At 36.7% G+C, this 24,717-nt stretch overlaps 1 protein-coding gene and 1 long non-coding RNA gene across 6 annotated transcripts in view; one reads left to right on the top strand and one right to left on the bottom strand.

Annotated features, from left to right (window-relative positions):
- MARCH1 (membrane associated ring-CH-type finger 1) overlaps positions 1 to 24,717 on the bottom strand; it is a 232,450-nt gene that overhangs the window by 21,268 nt on the left and 186,465 nt on the right. For 3 of the 5 annotated variants that reach the window (XM_027883937.1, XM_027883936.1, XM_027883938.1), the window contains 3 exons: positions 14,198 to 14,277; positions 13,188 to 13,925; positions 1,460 to 1,640 (listed from right to left, as the gene is read on the bottom strand). In XM_027883937.1, coding sequence (XP_027739738.1) covers positions 1,460 to 1,640; positions 13,188 to 13,925; positions 14,198 to 14,277 — 999 coding nt within the window. The remainder of the gene's footprint in view (positions 1 to 1,459; positions 1,641 to 13,187; positions 13,926 to 14,197; positions 14,278 to 24,717) is intronic. The other 2 variants (XM_027883939.1, XM_027883940.1) reach the window with 1 other exon arrangement.
- Positions 1,557 to 11,362, top strand: LOC114057549. The gene is made up of 3 exons (XR_003571241.1): positions 1,557 to 1,662; positions 9,381 to 9,431; positions 11,133 to 11,362. It is a non-coding gene; the product is annotated as an uncharacterized LOC114057549 (long non-coding RNA).

Genomic DNA, 24,717 nt, shown 5'->3' with positions numbered 1-24,717 from the left:
AAGAGATGTAATGACAACAGACAGAACTGAAAGTGCCTTCTTTTAATATCAAATTATGCACATTTTCCATTCCTTTTCTCCTTGGTAGTTATAAATTTTGTTCACCTTTTTAAAAGATGCTGTATTACCTAACATAACCAGGAAACAGCTTTTGTTAAAAATACTGCTATCTGTATAGTCTCTCGAGGAAAGTAGCTGCTCTGAGAGTACTTGTTAGATGAAAGGTTTAAGCAATTTAGGTTGAAAACAGAAACATATATACAGAAAGAATCCCCCAAAGATATGCAACAGGCAGGGGTTTTTAAACAATTATCTCCTTCCTGTCATATTAGTTAAAATTTATCTGCCATTACTAAAACCTAAGTCAATATAATTAAGTTTTTAGCCATCTTTTTGTCTATTTACATCTGTTTTGATTTCCAGCCTACAGGTCAGATCTACCTGGCATTTGAGAATTGTTTTGTTTCCTCTCCCAAGCTTTGTTTTCCAAATCAACTTCAATTCTCTCTTCAGAAGTGGTTTATCATCAGGGACTTAGTAGAAAAGAATTCCATTAGCTCTCATTTCTCTGAACTGCTGCTACCCATGCAAGGCTGACAAAAACAAAATGTCTTTTGCCATAGAAACACTACTGTGTATGCACATGCTAGTCATAAGTAATAGTTTCTACATGTTTTTCAAGGACTCTCACATTGAAATTTATTTTAAATCAAAACTTGTCCAGTTCTAGATTCACTCAAACTTCAAAGATGCTACAAAACTCCAGGGAAAGAGCATTTTAAAATAAAAATTAGAAGACAAATGATCCATTCCAAAGAAAACAGCTTAGCAAACTCTTTACCTTCCCTCTACTGCTGGTGTAGCATTATGTTGATTTATCCTAGAAAACAGATGAGTGCAGATAACATACATTTGACATTCAGGATGCAAGGTCACTCTATATTTTAGATTCCATAAACTAATTGAGTGTACAAGTGATTAATTTGCCCATGAGTGTAACAGTTACAACAGATGCAGCTGAATTTACTGTGTTACTTTGTAATTGCTGTCCCCACATGGGTATAAGCATCATTCTCAACCAGAAGTTACGGGCTCAATGTGAAAATTACTGGGTGAACTTGCCTTTGTTATGCAGGAGCAAAACGTGGTAAGATTTCTTCAGGCTTAAAAATAGGCAGATGAAGCAATAACAAAAAGCTGAAGATAAAAATTCTAAACCAAAAAACTCTTATTTGTGCATTTACATTGTATGTGTGATGAAAGAGAGTCTGTAGTCAAATCCTCTGCTGCTGCAAATTAACTAACTTAAATGTAAGAATAAAATCACTGGGACTTATTAACAACAGCAAAAACAAAGCCATTTTTGACTGGCAGATGTTTCTTTAATTGTGCTGGTAACTTTACACGGCCATTCTGGACATCTGACATTTGAGAATAATTAAATTCAAAAGCGCCATACCTTCCGAAGAGGTTTGAGCTTGGTCTCCATTATGAAGTCATACTTGCAGAGTTCACAGCAGCGCGTGTCCGAGCTCTTAATCCACTGGTGCAGGCAGGCCTGATGAACAAAGCGCAGGGTCCCTGTGCAGCGACATGGCGTGATGAGGGGATTTTCATCATCTCCCTCGCAGTGACAGATCCTGACAGGAAGGACAAGCAAGAGTGAGTGAGGGAACTTGCCAACCAGCAATGCAAAGGCATGGTTTATTTACACCGCTTTCTCATCTTCAGACTTGACATTCAAAAGATGCCAGGTGTATGACCTTTCAGAATGAGGCCCAGAAACGTATTCCTTGTTCCTTTCTGCCATTTCGTAATTTCTCTTCACTTAGTTATTTCTCTTTGAATTTGCTATGTGGTCTGAAGGGGAATCAATAGAAACAACACTGGTTTTCCCTTTTATGCATGGCAAAACCTTTAAAACAAATACCAGAGCTCTTTCTAAGAGCAGAATAGTTCTTGGTCTGTAAGCAATGCCAATCAAATCCTCAAAGGTAGACAAATCTAATCCACACTGAAAATATCCAGCATGAGAGGGGCAAAAAGAAGGTCTCTTTGGAGGTTAAAAGAATCAGAGAGCAGTTTTAAGTACCCTGGAGTCATGCATATGGCACAGTGTATACACACATGCACACACTTTTTAGGAGACAGGTGTTAAAAAGTCACGGTTGTTTTTTTCATTCTTCACTGTCCCTTTGAAGCAGACAGCTGTACTATTTGGGAAAACAAAAACTACAGCTCTAAGCAGACCCTAAGATAGAGATTGGTCCCAGAACAGTTTTACCTTATGATGGGATACAGAGCTTTTCACATTGTGGTTTTCATGTTGCATAAAGTGATCAGTGTTCTAACATCATAATCTGATGGGTTTCTTCTGTGACACATGTCCAAATGTCCTGCTGATCTTATTCTCTTTTCAAACAATCTCCTGATCATATCAGGAAAATATTCACCCACTGAAATCAATGAGAGCTTTGTTGGTAAGCATCTCTGTGAAGGCAGAGAAAGCTCTACGGTGAGCAGAAGGCTTAACTGAACACCAGAAGTTGAGATTCACTTCAACAAAGGGTAACTCCCTCCCATTCCCAACACAGTAAAACACACCAAAGCACTCAAGCCCTAATGGGTGTCTGAAGTGTCAAATTAGCATGCAAGAGAAAAAAAAAAAAAAAAAAGCTGAAGCCTGAGTTCTTTCAAAATAGAGAAGTAGCAGTAACAGCACAGACCCTGGTATCACACAAATGAAACTCAGGCCTTAGACACTTAGGAATGGTTCCCTCAGAACTGACACATGCAGAAGTGTCTGAACATGTCTGAGGAATAACTCACCCTTTTACACAGAAAACTGTGACTGCACCACTCCTAGGGTAGGAAAAAGGGTAGGAGAGCCCTGTGATGAGATTGCCTTCCTACTGGTCAAGTTAGGGAAGACGGGTGACCTTCTTCCTAGCACAGGAGCTCCTGGTGTATGTCAGGGGGCAACCTGACAAAGACCTCCTGGAAAGACTGGTTACTGAACAGCTCTGAGGCTACCAAGTCTATGAGCTGGGGAGGCAGGGGGAAGGAAATTTCGATGTCTACATGAAAGATCTATGGATCAACACTGGAAGCTCCATTATTCTTCCATGGTGTTGCCCAGAGCCATGAGAAAATGAATATGATAACATGAAAGCAAAGCAAAGCTGCTTTGCTGGATATATAAAGAGAACAAAAAAATCCAACAAATAAATGAAACTCTGGAAACCTGGTCCACTAAGGACAAGGTTCAGTGTCTGCAGTAGTGCTTATAGAGGATTTCATACCCCATGGCAGTAGAGGGGAGAAGAAAAATACCCAGAATTTCCTTCTTACATACGCTCATTTTTTGAGACACATCTTACAGGAACTCAATTACAGTCTTGTCTTTACTAATCCAGCCAAGCTAGGTGCATCAGTAGCTTAGTTCTTAAACGGAAACTGCCTATATGGAGATTTCTTATTGAGCCTCTAGCCTAAGCAGAACTAAATTTTCAAAACACCGAATAGTTATTTTTCTAACAAATGCATTCCCAGCTGAGATTTAAATAGAAAACATTATTTTCTTTTTAAATTAAAGCTATTCCCCAAAGGAAAACCAGTATTCGTTGTTCATTTAAATTCAAGCTATAAATAATTTATTTTACAGCCTTAGCATTTAAACTGTTTAGAAATTAGACAACCAAGCTACGTACCCAAAAGCCTTTATTTCTACTACTGCCAAGATTGTTTAAAACTATTTTCAGAGCTAAAAATACAAGCCTAGAACTCCACTGGGTTTTTCAATGAAGTGACACTGCAAATTTGAAATTAATAGAAGTAATCTTCAGTCCAAATACTTCCACACAGTATATGCATTATACATTCCATTTGTGCTTTTCTTGGACAGAAGTTAAAAGCCAAATGTATAAATAACAGAGTGACTCTAAGAACTTATACAGAAGCTCAGGCTAAATAATCTAATGGCCTCTCCTAGCTTTATAACCATGAAATATGTAACTAGAATTAAAACAAAACTTCAATAGGAATTAAAATCCAGAGAAAATGACCAAAGGGATGGCTTTCATTAGCTTGAATGCTCTTTGGTCTCTTTGGTGCAATTTAGCTCTTCATTATTTGTTTAAGCAGAATAAATTAGCTTAAAAGAAATTTGTGTTACCTAAACTCAGAATGACAGTCTAAAGATATATGGGTTTCTGGCAGCTATGGTAACAGACTCCTGGCTAAAAGTTTTAATATCTCTTAAAACTTGGATCAGATAACTTGCACTATCTTCCTCAGCCATTAGTATCAAATCACAATTTTGTGCACCTTTGCTCTTTGCTGTATGAATCTATACTGTACATCATAAATACCACAAATTATGGAAAATATATTGTAAAGTGGTTTTGAGAAATTTGTTGTGCAAACAGAATGGAGGTAGGGATACAAAGCATAGACTGACTTGAACCATATCTAAATCAAGTAGGAGGCAGAGAATTGTCATTCTAGTTTCCAATTGTCAAATGTTCACAACTGTTTGAAACTTTCATGCATCAGATTGATTATTTACAGGGCTGAACTTATCCTGACAGTAAAATTTGCTTGCATACTTTGGAAAATAGTTGCATGGAAAAAACATGAAACACTCTCTACAGTAAAGAAAAAAATATATAAGTTGCTAAATCTATACTGATTTATTTACAACTTGTAGTATAGCACTGATCATGCTTAAAGCTGTTTCAGCAGTTTCAGCTGCTCAGACACACCTATAGACTGTACATACTCAGCTTGTCTCAACTTTCTAGTCCTTTAGTAGATAAATGGCCTTCATTATAAACCAATACTTTTGACTATCTGGAAATGGAAGGGAAGAAAATCAGCTATTTGACCTTTTAGTTAAAAGTCCTTAATACTCACAAACTGAGCCTGCATAACTTTCTTTTTTTTCTTTTCTTTTTTTTTAAGGTTTGACAGCTTAATGCTTTAAAGATTCCTCTCTATGAACAGGACCTTGCTTTTCCAGAGGAAAAGATGAGCACAAGTCTCCAAAGGAGCTTTTGCTCCACAAATCATGTGTACACCAGACAACACAGGATACGTGATCCATTAGTTGATCTTCCGACTCAGATAAACAAAATTTTGTGTGTGTATATGTATAACATACACCTACACTCATATCCCTATACACTGAGATCACAGAATATCTATATTTCTTTAAATAAAGCTTAGTGTGAATCTTTATGAAATAATACTCTAACAGTGCTGTCATCCTTATGTTTAGGTTTTTGCTTTATATGCCAGTATTTTAATTACTCAGCACAGATTTTTCTAGCATAGAATTGTTTCTACAACCTTCAGCACACAGATGTACTGAGCAGAGAAATTAGTGCCAACAGTGTGCATGTATCAGACAAAAAAAATCCACAAAAATTCTATAAAGGATGTTCTTAAACAGCAGGTTCACATACCTTGCAATAAATTAAGAAAAAATTTTTCAGGAAAAAAAAATAAAAATGCTAAAACTGAAAACACATTTTGTATAATTAATATAAAAACTGTTGCAGAGCTCTTGTATGTTCCCTACAAAACAACAGCCCCGCCAAACCAAAACAACACCTCAAAAAGAAACAGAATAGTTCAAATACTTCAATTTAGAAAAACTTTAAAGAACAATGTATGTAAAAATAGAAAGTTAAAGAAGTTTACTGTGAAGATTTCAGAATAATTGTTCAGTATTTCTTTTTGTTCAAAATGTAATTGAATTTAAAGTACATTCAAATGATGCTGGAAAACAGCAAGAGTTATCTTGGATGACTGTCCTTCACTTCTGATAAATTTTTAAATAAATAAATAAATAAATAAATAAATATTTCTAACATAATCTCAGTTTAAAAACTTAAATAAAATCAGTATGAAACAAGGACTTCACATGGTAAACTTTCAGGTTTTTCTAACAGTGATTGATTCTGGCAAAATCACAGCAACCAAAATTGAAGTCTAGATGATTATCATCCAAGCTGCTTATTGCAAGAGATGCAGGGAGATTCCAACAGATTTGTAGCTTTTCCTTCACGAGCAGTTAACAGTTTTACTCTCATTAAAGGGAATAGATGCTAATCTCTAACCCTATTGGAAAAATAGCTGTTTCCCTAACCTGTCTTTCACTAGTCCACCGGACTCTTCAGTAACTAAGAAAACAGACTGATCTTGCTCCCTCTGTAGTAGAGGGACAACTAGAAAACATACTTATTCTGCAGGACTTAGAGCTCTGCTCTGACCCAGCTGGCAAGTGCTCATCTATGACAGTATCTGTATCATTCCATAGATGACTGCTGTCAAAGGAAAGGGATTAAAGATAAGAATCAATCAGCATGCCCTTGTTTCTGCTTCAAGCCACATTAGTAATCTTGTCAAGCAGCGCTGGTGGAAAAGTGTATGCAGGAATTCTGCATCACCAGAACTCTTTCTGTGGATCCTATATTTGCAATTGGCACTGCATCTGAATACCTGACAAATTTTTCATGGATTTTTGGCCATTACGTATAGGCAAAGGGTTTAGCTATGGTAATGCAGCACAGGTAGTTTCTATAGACTTCCAAAGTCAAATTTCAGCCTCATAAACAAATGTACAACCTAGGGGAATACCTCTGTGACTTAAAAAAATAGAAGTGCAGATGGGGACCTGGGCATACTGATAATGGTGTACAATAATGCTTAAGGGCTATAAATGATGTAATAATGTAAAAACTGTATTGTTCTTTAATATTCCTGTACATCTATGTTCATGCTAACAAGCATTGCAGTGAAAATGTAGCAAATCTAGGAAATCTATTGAAAAAAACCAGCTAGTGCTAAAACCTGAGGTAACTACCCTAGACAGATCTTGGTGGAGGTTGCTTTGATATGATACTGATTTTAGGTTGAACCAGGAATACACCTTGCAGTTTACTTTCACTCAAAGGGAACACAGCTGGCGAACCCTGAGACCAAGCCTCAGCATAGTCTGAGGTAAAAGTAATGATGATCATATGTGCTTCAAAAGCAGGTTCTTTATCTGAACTAAGGCACTAATGGAGGCCCCTTTACTCAAAACTAGGAGGAGCTGCAGCCTTGTGACTGGGGCGTGTTTACACCAATTGTGATGCAGTTTCTAGGCACTAAATTAATGCAGGTGCAGATGCCCAGTACCCTTACTGTTATTTTCCTGAAGATGGAAGTACACCAGTAGAAGAGAAATGCTTTTGAACTTTTAACAGATCTCCCTAATAAAAGAGGGCAATATTTTCTCCATATAAATATGCTCAAGGAAGATAATGCCTATTCCAGAAATATTTCTAGTCAGAAATGATTGAAAAGGCAGTTAAATCTTGCCCTTCACTGGAAAGCACACATGGACTCATAATGATTAGGCAGAGAAAAATTCTTACCCTGTTCAGCGGGTACATCTCATCTCATCAGCGGGTATATCTCACTATTGCTAAAGGGAGCTGAGTCAGAAAGAAGCAGCAGAGCTGGAAAATGTTGGAGCATTGGACTTGATTTTTGGCTGTGAGGATTATTAGCTTCTAGCATGAAATACCATGAGCTCCTAGGTTATCTTAATTGGACCAAAAGGAACCAATTCCACAGGATTGCAAAAGGATGCACAAAACTGCTGTAACTGCTGTCTGATTTTTTCTTAGGAAAACTATTCTCCTGTCCAGAAAAGGTCATCTTCTCTTTTGCCAATTTATAAACTGCTTACAGTGCTCTTAAATAGCTAGAACCTAAAATGAAAGCAAACATCTTTATTAAAAACTCCCAGCAAGTAATTGTCATTCATAAACAGAATCCACAAAAACATCAAACTCTGCTCATGCATAATTTATCAATTGGAAAAAAAAGTTAAATTCACTGAATACATTCAGCCTGCAATAGGTTACAGTGTGCCATGTTTCTCTTGCTTTCATTTTACAGGCTTTTTTTTTTTTTTTTAATCTCATTTCCATTCTTCGCACTTTTAAATCACAAAGTAATCTAAATGACAAATTGGTCTTACTCTCCATTTAAACACAGTGTAAATGAAGCACATTAATTCTCCATACCAAATGTAATCAATTTGTATGGATCTTCCCTGTCACTCCTGCCCTTCCATTATGCTATACAGTCAGCTGTCTTTACCTGACTAGAGGAAAACACATTTTCGAAATGTTGCACCACACTAGTGGAATTTCATAATGGCCCAGGGTAAGCTTTCTCTTCATTTCTGCAAAAGTGATATGAATTTGTATGAGACCCATAGCAAACAAAATTACCAAAAGCACACTAAATATTTTGTCAACATTTCTTGTCCTTCTATTACTCTTACATTATATGTGATAAATATGATATCTAACCATCTGAAGAGTTACAAGTAAGTGCTCTTCAGATGCCCTGTCAGTGCCGCTCAAGATACGTGTCTAACAGGATTAACTGCATTGACAAAGTTCAAAGAACTAGAAACTGCATCTTCAGATTTAGATTTCCTCCCATCCACCTAGTGAAAGTCAAAGCTTTAAGGAACTAAACTCCGTATAGAAAATATGCAAGCTTTAAGTATTTAGTAATGGAACCCTTAAAACCATGGGTCTCCTCTCACCCTTGCTTTCTAGTGGGAAGTGGTGCCATTTCACCTGTTTGCATTAAAAATAATAATAGGTTTTGGGAGAAAGAAGCAGAACCCAGGACTCAGTCGTCCCCCCAGATAAATGAGTCTAACCACAACAAAGACATGCTTGCCTTGCTTTGGCTCTCCTTGCATCCTTGTGAATCTTGGAGAGCTTCCAAAAGCGACTGTATAACCAGATGGCTGAAGAGGTGACAGATGGGGCTTCGAACCATCAGACAGAGAATAGAAGTAACCAGAATTTCATATTGCTTTGAAGACTAATGAACCACCAGACCGTCATACAGAGGAGGATGTTCCTCAAGAAGCAGGAGATTCATATCAAAAAGTCACCTCACAAAAATAAGTCTCTGAATGGGAAAGTAAGTAGCAGTCCCAGTTCTTTTGAAGGAAGGAGTGAGGAGGACATGCAGGACAAGATTCAGAGACTTAGCTCCTAATGAACGTGTCATCCTGACACCACAAGGTACGCACTAACAGCCCAGGGAGAAACAGGGCAGAAACTCTCTTCAGCCAAAAGTTAAAGGCAGGAATTTTCCCAGTTTACAGGGATTTTAGAGGGCTCTGGATGGTATGTCAAGTCTAGAGTTTATTCACTGGATGCAACATCATGGTTTCAGTATAAGTATTTAAAATGAGTACTAAATATCAACAGTAGAATTTAAAGCTATAAATATATCCATCTATAGTTCAACTTTCTCTTTTTTTTTCCCTCAAGGACTTGTTTCCTCCCAAGCAGCTTTCTACCTGTTGATTTTGTGAGCACTCCGCTACCTGAATATTTCAGAATGTAAGGATTTTCATGCAAGATACTATTTTTTTGCAGGTTCTACTAATTAACATTATGAAAAAAAACCTCTGTTACAACATTTGATTTCCCAAAGAGAAACTACTTAATCATATTGGTTCTCATCATGTGCAATGTATGTATGCTATTTCTTCCTATCTGCGATTGTGTTAACATACAGACATGCCCATATTAGTCTTTTCCAAAGTTTGTAATGGCCTCTAAATTTACACACTAGCTTTTAAAAACTAATTTTTAAAATTTATACTTGAAATAGCTTCTGCAGATCTCATAAATCAACATCATTTTCTTTATTTCTTCTCCCCATCTCTACCTGTCTTCTGGCGTGCCATACTCTTCTAGTTACTTCTCAAATGAGGTTCTGCTATTACCTGACTGCATAAACAATCATTCAGAGAGTTCAACAAAATCAAAATTTCACTTCCAATAAGCATTTTTTTCAAAGTGAGAGACTCTGCCTTATTTAAGTGCATGTGGTTTTGCTGAAATGACTGAATCAGTACTAGAAAATGATTTTACATCAGAAGCCCAACTAGTCAAACAGAAAATATCTTTAAACTCTCCCAACATCAATAATAAAAATACCATAAGATTAATTCAGAGTCAAAACACAAAGCACTTATGATGCACTAGTGGTAATATCAACGAACTAGCTTTCTTTCCTTAGTAATTCCCATGTGAAAATCCATCATTCTAAATCCTCACAATCCATTCACTTTATCATGTCTCACACATAGCTGTTCCCTTCAGGGAGATTATCCACATGCAGACCAAAGAAAGCTATTTCTGAGGCTGTTCCTCAAGCCACATGGCAAATTCCAGCATAAAGTATGAAGATATGAAGAAAATCTCAAGACACAGGGCAACTTAGGAAAAGGGGTATCCAACTGTATGATTTAGAAAGCCTATCCTGGGAATCTTAAAAAAAAATAAATTATGTGCCAAAACAATTCAGCATGGGCAGAATTTATGTTGTCCCTAATCTCAGAAGCAGAAACCTTGCCTTCTAATGGATTCCAGAAAAAAGCAGTGGTTCAGGGAAGAGATTGTAAAGACCATCACTGATGCCATGACATTGTTTTATCACTGAAAACAAGGAAACAGTGACAGTAGAAGGGCAAATGTTTCACATGAAGTGACTAAGAGGCTTGCTTTAGACTAGCTGAAAAATATATTGTGCCATGGTTCTGTACTTTATCTGACTAATGTGTTTAAGCTGGAATTGGGTGTGTCCTGTCATATTCCTGCTCATGTTGCTAAATGCAGATTGAAGAAACTGCTTACAGTAGTGTTCCACAATTCATGTGTTCAACAATTCATGAGGAAATAAAAGTAAAAAAAAGTGTCTCTCCAAAAAATTAAAGATAAAATAACTGGCACCAAGATATATTTAATATCCCTGCTTCTCTGCTATTTATTTCCACACAATCCCATTTAGGTGAGGGCCATTCCTCTCAGCCAGTGCTGTCACACCAACTAGAAGATGTGAACAGCTACGATGAAAGGCTTGAAGAAACACCCCAGGAAAACAAATTTTCCACATCACAACCAGCTCTGCTAATCCAGTCTTAGAAAAAACATCACAAGTCCTCTGTCCTTTTTCTATTTCTCATGCAGAAAAATGGTGTCCATACGCTCAACTACACTGACACGTAATTATCCTTTTTTGTTTGTTTGTTTCAGATGCGAATCTGAAGAAAGACTTAGCACAGATCATGAATCAATTAGGTGCAAGGACCTGTTCTGAAAAAGAGAAACTACAGCCTACAGTGAATTGATAGTAAAAACAACTATATTAACACTGGTTGTTCAAAGAGCATCTCCACTGATAGTGAGCCTAGGGGCTCACACTTGTCAAAGGCTTTCAACTTCCCTCAGTTAAACATGTTTGCCTAAAAAGTCTGCATGCACATCCAAAAAGTCCTTACTTGAACCAAGCTTCAAGCCTTACTAACAGTAATTATAACAAAATTCAGTGAGTTGAGAAGACAGATAAAATACAAGTCCACTTGTATATATATATATATATATATATATTACAAATCTTTAATTCATATATATATGTGTGTGTATATATATATATATAGCACCATACAGTTAAGCCCATATAAAGACCCATTCTGCATATTTTTGTTCAGGTTTTAGGTAGCTTAGATTCTTAATAATTATTAAATGACCTATTGTACATGTACTGTGTGTACTACACTGGATCTTCAATACGTGCAGGCTTGGTCATTCAGAAATTCAAGACAACTCTGAAGATTTTGAAGTAGTGACCCGTGCACACCTCTGCATCATACACTGCATATACATTTCAAGTAATATGGTTACCACTGTTGCTGTTTCTTTGCATTTCCAAAAGCTGAAGAGGTCCCAAGCCAGTGGTCTGATCCTGATATACAAGCTCATGTACAAAACCATCCAGTCTTACTCTGAAGAATCATAAATTATCATGACAGACAACGGTCGGACAATGGAAACGTGTATTTATTTCTTGGTAAGTATAACAAGCACAGCACTAGCTGTATTAGTAATGGCTTATATCTTCTGCTGTGAAAAAACACAATGCCTGCATGTTACCTTTTTTCTCTTTAGAAGTAGGATCTTTGTACCATGTTACGAGGTTAGACTATGCTGTGAAACTGCGTGATGTGGCATAATGAACTTCCTCATCCTGACTGTGTTTACATTTCCACGCAAATTTCTTCCCAGCAAAGAAAAGTGAGAAGTTTTGGGTTACCGGATGAAGAAACCAAGTCTGATTTACATTTTGTAGATAAGAGTTAATGCTGGCTCACAAGTTTTGTGAGGTAAAAAAAAAAAAAAAGAAATGCTTGTTTCAGTTCTGTTAAACTTACAGGACGGTGCATTTTCATTTACCACTAAATTAAGTAACTCAAGATCTCCCAGCTGTGTTCTCCAAATCTGAATGTTAGCTCAGAAGTAGCTAGCTTGCTCTCATTTCCAGAGTAAAATGCTCACCTTCTGGTTGCACTTCACACCAAGAACATCCGATTTTCAGAAGCCTGAACTTCTGGACTAAAGAGAACTCTTAGTGTTGCATTTCCTTTCCCAAAACTTATCTTAATGCTTATGCTGCCCAATCATCCTTTTTTATCATTCCAATCCTTGTGATGGGTACTGACCTAACAGCCCCTACACATTCGCAGTCTAGAGGTGGTTGGCGCTACAAAGTCCCATACAAATTATGCCACACTGGAGAGGATGTTTTGGAAGTACCATCCGTCAGATTCTTGAGGTAATGGCAACTCTAGAGGACACTGAATCAAGACCATAAATTTATTTCATATAAGTCTAGAAAAAATTACATATAGGGACCAAAGCTGGATTTGAACTGATCATCTAAGGAGGAAAAGCTCCATATCCCATTGCATTGAGCTATCTGGTACTCTGTTTCATTCTCTGCCTCTGGCTCGAGATTTAAAACACAGCAATACTCAGAGGACACAGTGGATCCCTCTTCAAGAAGATAGATAAGAGGAAAGGAAAACATCTGGTTCCCTTGTAGGATTGCTGGTTTTAAGTAAGAGAAGTATGTTTTCAGACTAAGATATGCTAACTTTTCTGTAGGAAAGGTTCTTGTGTTATTTCCTGTGGCCTGCCTGGCAGTTTATTACTAAGAAAAAGTGACAGAAAGCAGTCAAGAGAAGGGCACTCAGAGTGTGGCAGTGAGAAATTCCTCTAAAGAATGTTAAATCTTTTTTATTAGGGACTAACCTGCATACTTCTAAGTCATCAGACCAGTCATCATAGAACACTGGAGGCTTCTGAACAGCATGAGGCACAGTGAACCCTGCCCCAGCAGGTGCTCCATTGTCTGGGACTGCCAGAACATCACTGCCAGAGCCTGCCTCTGCAAAGGAGTCCTTCAAATCTTTACTGTGTCTAAACAAAGGTGCAGGCTGATGATCTCTGTGGTAGCTTTTCCCTTTGCTTTTCCCACATTTTCTTGAGGAAATCTTTGCTTCCTGAGATGATGCTGAAGAATGTGATTCCTTAAGTCTTGGAACCCTTCGGCGGTGGTTTAAAGTAGAATTCTCGGGGTCAGATACCTCTTGTTTCTTTTTTCCCACTGTCCCCAAGGTAACAAGTTCAACAGCATTATTGTTTGAGGACCCATCCTGGTTACTGCATGATCTATTGTTTCTTCTCCCTCTCCTGGCCAGTCTGGCCTTTTCTCTTGCTCTCCTCCTAGCCTGAGCCCACTGACTCTCATCTGAAGATGATGATGAATCAGATGCATTCCAGCTGGATCTTGGAGGCTCAGGATGCAATTTACAGTCTTTCCCCTTTCCTTGCTTTTCTGTGTGCTCACCATTGTCTCCAGTCTCTCTTTTCCGCCTAAACCTTCGTTTTACGTGTTTCTTACCAGACTCCCTATTAGAAGGGGTCAGCACCATGACAGGGGTTGCATGTTCAAGCTCATCTTCTGACAAGTCATGCAAGGTAGTAGATCTGGACAAAGCAGCAAGCAAAGGAAAGGGATGGAAATGGTAAGGGTGGATAGAAAGAGAGAAATCACAAAAAAAGAGGATGAAAATGAGAACATGAATTTTAATAGAAAAACATGAGACTAAAAAGCATAAACAAAACCAAAGAGATCAAAAGAAAGCTAAAGTCTATGTAAATTATGAATAAAGTTAAGCAGAAGCAAGAGCTATACAATATTTAATAAAAACAAATAACAAGTATCAGCCATATTAGAGTACATTTTTCTCAGTACATACCTACAGATGTCCTGAGTGGAAGGGCAGACAGACAACCGTGACTGGCTCCTGGGAGCTGTTCCTGTTGTAGGACTGCTTGCCTGTTGAAATAAGTTCGACAGTTTGGAATCTTTGTCCATGAAATACATTGCAGATATTTTACTGTTTGGCCACATGATTAAAAAATTAAAGTAACTGCTTCTGCTGTTCATAGCTCACTGTTGAACACATACAAGCTCACAAAATACAGGAAGCTTGAACAAAAGCGAAACCTATTTGTGGAACTAAGAATGACTGAAGTGTTTGAGCTCTCATTCGCTCATGACTACTGTTTGTCGTTGTTTGAGGAAGCAGCTTTCAACATTTGAGTTTTTATTTTGATCTACTGTAAATGTCTGATGGGAAAGGATATTGCTTTTAATTCAATCAATCAAACAACCATGATGATTCCTTTCAAATGGTATGAAGTGCATTTGCATTATGCTAAGTGATGAAGAACCCAAAGCTAACCTATGCTGGACTGATGAAACAGTGAGAAAATAAAAGTGTGTTTTAAAAGGTTTTCAAGGCAATCAGGTCTTCTAGAAGAGCTGAAAATGTTAAACTGATGAGAGCCTGAGAAGACCAAAGTGCAGGTTGCATCTCTGCAGAACTGATCACATTCTCAAACAGCAGAAGAGATATAAAACATACTTAGTGTGTAACATTTTGCTCATAAGGTTGTTGCTACAAATTGCAGATTCAGTTACTCAATACTTTCACTGAAAACATATTTTGATTGTGTTAATGGCAAACTATTTCAATCTGCCTCACCACCTACTGGCAGCAGAGCTGTATGGAAATGTAAATCCAAGGCACTGTGATTCTTCAGGATCCCTCATGAGACACAGTATTGTGGGAAGAGTATTCAACACAAATCATTCTTAAAGCTCTTACCTTCCCTTAGCTGATTAAGGGCATTAGCTTTTTGAATGAAACCTATCCTGTTGTGAGCACCACTACCAAATGCAGACAAAAAACTACAAGCCTCAGAGTCCCACAGGATTGTGCACCAGATCCAAGGGAAGGATGACTATTAAGCAAGAGTACAAAGTACAAATCATACAAAGATGTAGAGGCTGTCATCGCAATCTCTTGTACTAGCAAATCAAATTCAGTCACATGTAGAGTCTGAAATTAAAATAATTTCTAGCTTAACCTTCACAGATATTTTTGTGGTGTCAAAAAGGTGTTTGAAAATTAGTAGTATGGGCAAAAATAATTACATACAGCAAGTACCTGCTGACACTTCACTTTTATCCAGGGTTCTTAATATCCATTACATTTAGTGCATACATCACCACTATGTGCATTTTTGCTTTTGATTGGATACCAGCTGAGACTTAAGAATGGTGCTTTTGCATTAAAACAATCTTCTAGCTTTTGGAATTCAAGTAACCCTTTTTACCTAATGATTAATATCAGAAAAATACACCAAAACCCACCAACAATATTACTGATTTTTCACTACCATGAATGAAACTTGGAGATACAAAAACCAAGCAACTTGAGAAATTAAATTGATAAAGCATTTGGGCACAATCCTTATGTTCTAATGCTTTTGCAACGTCTGGAGGAACAAGGAGGAACATTAGTGTGCCTACGTGCAGTCTAACACTGGAAAAAATGGACAAGTATCAGTGAGAGAAATTGTATTTCACATCTTTTCTACAGAAGCAACATTTCAATCACATGTACTGTGACAGAGTATGAATTTCTCTTACATGCATATTAGAAACCTATGGTATATCTTTATGGTTGGGTATATAATCTTTTTCCACCTCAGCCTCTGTGATTAGCTTTACGTAATTAGGCATATCTTAAGCTACTTAATGAGGAAGTATGCAGACTTCATCACCAGAACCATGTCCTTGGGCTACATGCTGCTGCTGCTGCATGAAAAAAATGTCCCTCCAGACCAAACTCCAGCTGAAGGACTGCTGAAGCAATACAGCCCCAGAGCCGACTGTGGACTCCTGAATTCATCCCTCATCAGTAACTCCCTTATCCTTTTTTCCCTCACAGCTGCAGGAGTGTTACCATTGCTTCTTTCAGGATCTCTGTACTACAGGGGTTTGGCTTGATCTTAAGCAGTGGTCAGGTCATCTCCATGCTGTGAAAGCAATTTTTATGGCATCTTGCCACAAGCAGTACCCTTTGAAGGGTTAAGGAGAATGGCTAAGCTGGCCCAGTAACCATACAGTAGGTCTGCACGGGTTCAAGAAAGTTTGAGCAGCTATTAAAGCAGGAAGTCAGCTAGACGCTTCTTAAGAAGGCTGAAATCAAGCCAAAAATTAAAACAAATTCCTTGAAAAGCTTTTACACTTATTATTTGGGACTGCAGACAGGTGGAAATCTAATTATTTTAAAATAAAAATTACATTACCAATTTGATTACCTAAATCTTATATTTCACTCTCAACTGTAAGGAGATCTGGACTGTTTCAGCCCTGCTCAGTCAAATTTACTTTCTAGTTCCCCTGCACGGGCATAATGATGTTATGTTTAGCTGTACATACCTCAAAGTTTTTTCCTTCAAAAATAATTTACGTAAAAATCTTTTTAAAAAATGAATGCTTTTAGCTTGTTTGTCTAATCCCTGTTGGAGCAAACATGATATCTGGTCAGGCAAAAAGCCAATGCACCACTTAAATCTTCAAAAACAAAGCAAGAAAACTCCAAAATGCCAAGTTCTACACAAGATAATTCAGATTCTTACCTGTGAGCAAGCTTATTCAACTGGCTTCTACAACATTTAAATAAAAATTTTGATTTTTATCTAATTCTTTATTACTTTTTTATCTACTTTTTATCTACTTTATGTACTAATCACAGAATCATAGAATACCAGGTTGGAAGGTACCTCAACGATCACCTAGTCCAACCTTTCTTGGCAAAAGCACAGCCTAGACAACATGTCCCAGCACCCTGTTCAGCTGAACCTTAAAAGTGTTTGATGCTGTAGAAACAAAAATTAACTGATGGAGTGACTCATAGAATCAAGAAAGGTAGTGTTTCTGATATTAATTTTCTGATCCTTAGTTTGTACCTCACAGGTATTTATTTTTTAAATAAATCCGGTCTTAGCTCTGAAAATTATATAGGATTGGAATGATCTGTTAGTGTCAGGTCTGTCCCTGCTACCACATGTCACATGAATATAACAATTCACAGCTAGTCAAGCTGTTTTTAAAAACCCATAAAATTCAACTCAGCTGGAAGCCTAGTCCAGACCTTCGCCCCGAAGCCCCTCTGCTTCTTCACCCTATCCTGCTCTGCCAGCAGTAATTGCATCTGTTTTCTCCTACCAGCAGTTCCTCCAGGCTTACCCCAATTCTTTGGACAATATCCCCTCTTAACCATCTCCTCTAAAAGCTATGCATCCTAAACAAATTAAAAAAAATAACAACAATTATTTCTTGAATCCAGTCTCAGAGGGAAGATACCTAATGTGGCATTTAGCTGGATTGTACATTTACAGAGAGAACTGTATATCTTCACAGCATATCTGACAAACCTGAATAGGATAGTTTGAAGGTATTCTGCTCTCGTCTTATCAATCCAACTCTTCTGGGAATATATATATGCAACAGATGCTGGAAACAGGCAGACAGATCTTATTGCTGTAATTGCTATCCCATGGCTATATTGCTGTGCAGCACACTGAATATTTTGAGATACTGTATTTAGTGAATAGAGGAATCAGATTAATGCTGAGGACTCCAATTCCACTTGGCAGGCAGAATAATGATTTATTTTTTTTTAAAAAATAGTATTCCTTGAATGAATGTCCTCTTCAGACAGCTATATTGTACAGCTTATTGGAAAGGGAAAACTAAACAAGCACTGTACTAATTTTATCATAGCAAATTACAGCAGCAGTAGAATTAAATGTGGTAATTCAAAATAAAGCTGTCTCACAATTAATTTATAAGCAAGGCAGCTCATTTCTCTGTGCCATCAACACAAGGTTTAAGGGATAATGCCAACTCCAGCTGATTAGGTTTGACATTTCAAAAACATTGTTAGTTGAGAGAGATTCCCCAGTCACCACCTTCAGCTGTCTTGGCCAGTTTAGATGAACTCTCTTGTCAAGGATATGCAATTCAATTAACAGACATGACAGGGCACTCATCCATAATTATTTTTGGTATGTTCAACAGAAATTGATAGTGAGTGTTGTTTTCAAACAGAATACTGGTAGATACAGAGCTTTTAGGACAAGTGAGATGATAGTCATGTATCTGATACAGGGGGACTTTTGGGTTAAAAGACCAGCAAAAACAGAAATTGGGGACAGAAAGAAGTTCAACTGATGAAAGCAATATGAATTTCAAATCAAGACTGCCTTTACTTTGGTATTCAAGATCTTACAGAATTTTCCAAATAATAAAAAATGGGAGTGCTCATAGGCCACATATTGCTTAACCCTGCATGTTGAAACTAGTCCAAGAACATGAGTCAAGTTGTGCACTTCTTAAGAACAGAGAAGGGCTCTACTTTGACCTAACAGAAAAGCTGAGTAAAAACATGTTCCATAAGTGCAACTCACACAGGAATGGAGTGAAACTTTAAAATAACAAACCAGATGTAATGGACAGCTTATATAAAATGGCCTCGCAGGTATCACCGAAAGGCTAATGAATCCTCTGATGTGTCTGTTCTGAATAAGAAAGGCCAGAGGCATTTCCAAAAGTTTGTCAACTTACAACACTGCTTAAGTAAAAAGTTGCAGAAAATTGACGGGTGTTAGGGCAAACAGGGAATATGTCTAATGCTTTTATTCTCCTACTGAGTTTGCTCTAATAGCAGTGATGCATCACAGAATTCTCCAGATGCCACCAGCCATTATAGTTAAGAAGATGAAACTCTATCCTATTTAAAAATCAGCACACAAAGGGACGGATACCTTAGAAGATTAGAGCAGTTTTCATGGCAATAAGCTCAGCAGGAGACTGAGACTGTATTTTAATCTGAAAATATTTGCTTTGTAAACCATGCAACTTTTTGTGAAACACATCACCTTTATGAATCCCTATGTGGAAAATTCCTCAGGTCTAAAAAGTTCAAAAACCTGGTGAAGGTGACCTAAGCTGGGTATATCTTACAAGCTGTGTCTTGGTGGCAACTGAAACTTATGCACATGGGTTTAGGGGAGAGGGTTTCTAGGTTTCAGTTTGTATAGTTTTTGGGTTTTTTCCTTTTTGTTATTTGTTTCTTTATGATGGAGTTCCTGCTTTGTGCTCAAATATCAAAGTTGTTATATATAGTCTGATTTATGGCTTTACAGCAACCATTTAATTAATTGGTAACTCAATTTCTGTTAAATTAGCTTTCACAGATTTTTTGGGGGTAAATTATTCCTTGCATATTTCTTCTAAACCTTTTCTTTGTCTTCTATCCTTCTTTCCCTTCTTTCACTTGCCTCTGAAGAGAAGGAAGAAAGGGAAAAGTAACACAGAAGGAACAAACAGAAATATCCTCATGATTCTGCTGAATAATATCATTCAGCCCCTTTGAAAGTCAGTATGATCATCTCATAAAATGGTTTGAAATCTAAAATCAAAATTGTAAGTGGCAAATCTATCCTATTATTTAAAACATGAAGCCAACAGAAGTACTTACAACTTTGACTTGTAGATTTAATCAGCTTGTTTAAGTTGTTTTCTCCTGACTCCTCTCTGATCTATGTTAATCTTTATTTTCAAGGCACAGGTTTGACTCAAAAATCCACTCTTTCTGTAGACAGAGAAGCACTGCTAGCTAAGCTCTGATCAGATGAATTACAGTTTGCAAAAATCTTTGTATCAGAGTAACACAACAATTTTGATTTATGTTTCTCTTCAAGGATGCATCTTGATAGCCACCATTACTTTCTAAATGAAAATTTTTTCATACCTCTTTGGGAAAAAATACTCTGATGTAGGCAATTGGAACAAGGGATGTGCTGGTTTTTACACAGAAAGTGCAGAGCATGAGATCAGCAGTTTAGCTGAAGGGAGTTAAATGGAAATTCACCTGCAGGAAAGGTGAAGCACAAAACACGTATCTTCTTTGCCACTAGATTTTGTAGCACTTAAGTTCTAAAGGTAGCATTCAGAGAACCATTTAGATTTTCCATTCCAAAGAGGGCACGTCTTTTCACATATCCCTCTATCTGCAAGACTAAAAGCCTCAAAATGTTCCTATATACTAAACAGGTCTCAATCAGATGACATTTCTGCCGTCCTCCCACAAGTGCACATGTACGTGAGTGCACACACCCACCATTTTCTTCCTTTGGTCTGGTGGACTTTGCAGGAGACAAACTGCATAAATTCCAGTTAGCAAGGACATCATTACTATATTTGAACGACTCTATTGTATTTGTGTACTTGATATCTATTTATTCCAGCCCAAAGGAAGAGAGAAACCTTAATGTGCCAAATCAAAAGAGTTGTAGAAAGAATATTGAAATGACTAAACCAAAAGAAGTGAAACCCTGACAATACATCATTACGAAAAACAGGAGAAGTTCAAAAACCCCAAACTGCACAACCCCCTACTCCCCCTCCCCCCCATTTTGTGCCACTGTGGAAATAAAGTTTGCTTAATTGAATTTCCTTGTTGGACAAGTACATGAAATCTACTTCTGAGTGCCATGGTGAAAAAATAAATGCTATGTTAAGACTGTCAGGATGCAGTAGGTTATGTTACATACCATAATTATTATAATAATAATTATAAACAATAAGCATATGTAATCAGTTGCATACTATGTTTACTGAAAACAAATCAAAGCTACTTCTCCTTTGATACTGCCTATGTGATAACAAAACGTATTCACAGAATTTAAAATTATATACAGGCATTACACACTAAGTAAGCTTGTATAAAAAAAGATGAAGATTGCGGGTCTTAACGCATTTCACACATATAAGCAATTTTGTCTGGATGTGTCAATGTGGCACATTTAGGTATACTCAGAATATACCACTTGTAAGAACTGTGATTTAATAAAGCAGAATCTGTATAACTGTACATATTTTTGCATACCTACAATCACTTTTTTTAATGTATTTCCCCTTCATTAGAACATGAGTTTAAAACAGGTTAAAAAAAAAAAAAGTGTATCCAAGAGTAAACTGAAAATGTATTATTTTCAATGGTTGTCCCCTGGCGCCAACATGCAATTAATGCAATTTTATCTGTAAGTTCAAGTTTTAGGCAGACGTAGGCAAATTCTGCAGTCATGCCTTTTGTTAAGTCTACTGTAAATAAAGAATTAATTGTATGGACAAACCACAAATTATTCTCTACACACAGAAATCAAACATATCTAGGAAGAAAAAGGTACAGAAACAGTCACTATGCAATTTAATCTAGTCTAGCTTTTTTGTCTTTTTTTGCCTTCAAAATGAATTATGTTTTGATGAACAAAATCTTTTCATTAATTTGTTTACTTTGTGCTGTTGTTTTTTTCAGTAAATCAGAGCTAAATGCCAGGTTAGTCTTCACGTTTTGATAATAATGATTCTGTTTATGAGCAAGAAGAATCTTTTAGATGACTAACATAACATTTACACTCATATTTTAATGCCAGTTTTGTATACCTGGTATTAGTCACTGTAACAGCACTTTTGAAGACTGTAATTTTATGCTTTATAAGAGCAAGGACTTTTTTTTTTTACTTGTTTTGTTTTCTTTTTTTGAAAGCCCTAAGTTTTCTCTCAGTTACTTACTACAGCAATCTAGAAGGTACGCTTGGAAAGGATGGAACTACGTGGTTCCTTGAAAAAAAAAAAAAAACACCACCACCAAATTGGAAGAGAATTTTCACTTATTGTTAGTGTGAAATTGGCAAAGAATAATAAGAACTATGGACCAACTTGTAGCAGTGTAGTCCCCTGTAGCAAAATGCAAGAACACAATTGTTCTTTAGATTCCGCCATGATACAGCTATCTTGGAAATGCTGCAATCCTCTTTCTGGTTATCAAAGTGCAGTCCTCTATCTGGCTGTCCATAATAAGAACTTATTTTAAAAGAACCTTTATGTTTTTTCAACCATAAAACCTATCATTTTTGCTTGCATTTGCAATAATGCAGACAGAAGATATTACATGTTCTCTGTTGGTATTGCTTCCAAAATCATGATGGTAAATTTACCCATTTAAAAAATGTATGGTGTATAGAAGTGAGTTCTGCTTCAAGTTGTGTAAATCATCCAGACTGAGATACAGGACTCTTCATACATTCACCTTGCACTGAGAGAGGATAAAAAATTTGAGAATATCAAAACCCATGTGAAAGACTGTTCAATTTCAATGGAAGAGATCAGATGGTAATTTATAATTCAAAAGGATAAATATTATATTACTTATTACAGAACTTGATACCTAGTTTATGCAATTTATTTCAGAATCACAAACTGAGTAGCTCAAATCAACAGTCAATGCACTGACAATAAATTTTTCATCTTGAACTTTAGTTATCGCTACTCTGACATGCTGGTGCCTTTTAGTTTTTACTTATATCTCACTGAGGGAACCACAACCTAACACAAGAAATTAGTATAGGAATTGCATAAACATATTGTGAAAACAATTCTTTCCTTCTTTTTTTTTCTCTATTGTTATTCATACTCTAAATTTGACCAGTGAATATTATCACATACAATATTCCAAAACAATCACCTCACTTCCTGATGTAACTCAACAGAGTTTTATTAGATGGACGTTTCAGAGATTTGTAAAGAAAGTGTTCTAACATCTGCTCCAGGCTTTTGAGATGTAATTGAGCCAAAATAAAAATCAGGCAATTTGGTCCAAGCCTGAGTTTCTCTACATTGAAAAATAAGGCCAAAGTCCCCATCAGAGAATTTTAAATCTTACTGCTGAGTAAGCATCCTTCTCTATAGACCTCTTGAATCATAATTAACATGCAGAAAGATAATTACAATGTTTTAGAAACATTTCTTCCAGAAATCATTTTAACATAACCAGGCAGCCTCAGAAACACATTTAAAGCATAACCTCTATGGTCTGTAATTCAAACACAAGATTTGTTCCACTGGTTAACCACAACAACAACAAAAAATTAATCAGCCAGATCCTTTTGACTAGCTTTTCTATAATTATATACATATTTAGGAAGACATAAGAAGTTTAATGAAAAAATCTACAGTACATAGAACTAAGCAATGGCAAACAGGTAATGACCAAGTCAACATTTTAATTTACTTAGATTTTAAACATGTAGGTAGGAAAATTTCAGTTCTGAAATCCAGAACGCTGCACAAGACTATCTGTTACACGGAAGAATAAAGTTGGATCTTCTACCATCACAATAGGAAATGGGTGGGAAAAAATGTCTAATGCTTAAAAAATGCTTTTTCTTTATGTGTATTAGAGAAGACAGGTTTTGAAAGCCATAATTAGTAACTATTGCTACACTTTGTCAATACAAGATAGTGTGAAATATTGATCAGTCCAAAATATGGTCTATTATGATCCCAATGCTAGCAGGGCAGAAAGCAAGAAGACCTTCTTATTGACTTATTGATTGTACAGGAAAAATCTAGATTATTTCCAGAAGTGCAGCAAAAATCAAACAGTGATACATTTTCCAAACTATCTCTCCTTGGAAAACCAACTGAAGCAGATGCTTTGGAGTTCCAGGGCAGTTTTATTGATATAAATAAATAAAAGGTGGCTGTTCAGACAGCCACAGTTGACTGTCAGTCAGGAGTACCAGGAAACAGGTAGACAGAAGTGGGTAGAGTACAGAAGAATGATAGTAAGAAATTAATGCAACATTACTTTCAAAAACGTGCAATTAATTCACTGGTTTTCCCCACAAGTGGGATATTTCACTGCAATAGCTGAAACAAAACACACATGTGGACCAGCAATCAGTTTGACCAAATGCTCTCTCTCCCTCCTTTGTCTCCTATGCAAATAAAGCACAGCCCACAATGGTGTAGGCATGGAACAGCAGGGCCACAGGCATACAGCTATAGGTCTCCTACATTTAGTTTCCACTGTTCCTGTACTCTTGCCCACAAATGAAATAGTGATTGAATAAGCACTGAGTCAGGTTAACCAAATGGAAGAGCAGAATTTTGCCATACTCCTGCCATATTGATGAAATACTCCATTATACCCAATTTTATAGTTTCATGAAAATAATTTTCAAATATTCTAATTAGCTTGATTTTATAGTAGCACATGTTCAGAAACATATTGGACAGGTACTGCTTTTACTTAGAAACATCTGTTACAAAAAATTTCATATTGAAATCATATCTAAACATTTTAAGTTTTGTCCTTTCATTTGCCTATAGTTAGTAAAATTATATGCAAGATAAGAAAAGCCTTTGCAACATGCTGAATTTCTGCACTTTCAAAGGACAGCAAAAGTGAATGGTAAAACTGACGTGTTGATTTCCATACACATACCCCACCCCTCTAGGGAATGTTTGATTTTAAAATCTCTAGATTGAATAGGTAAATACTGACTAGTG

Source organism: Empidonax traillii, unplaced genomic scaffold (genome assembly GCF_003031625.1).
Source record: "Empidonax traillii isolate 1590-97213 ecotype Southwest subspecies unplaced genomic scaffold, ASM303162v1 scaffold137:size1056949, whole genome shotgun sequence".
In the NCBI taxonomy this organism is placed as follows: Eukaryota; Metazoa; Chordata; class Aves; order Passeriformes; family Tyrannidae; genus Empidonax; species Empidonax traillii.
Note: the sequence above shows the minus strand (reverse complement) of the source record. Positions and strands in the feature narration are given on the sequence as shown.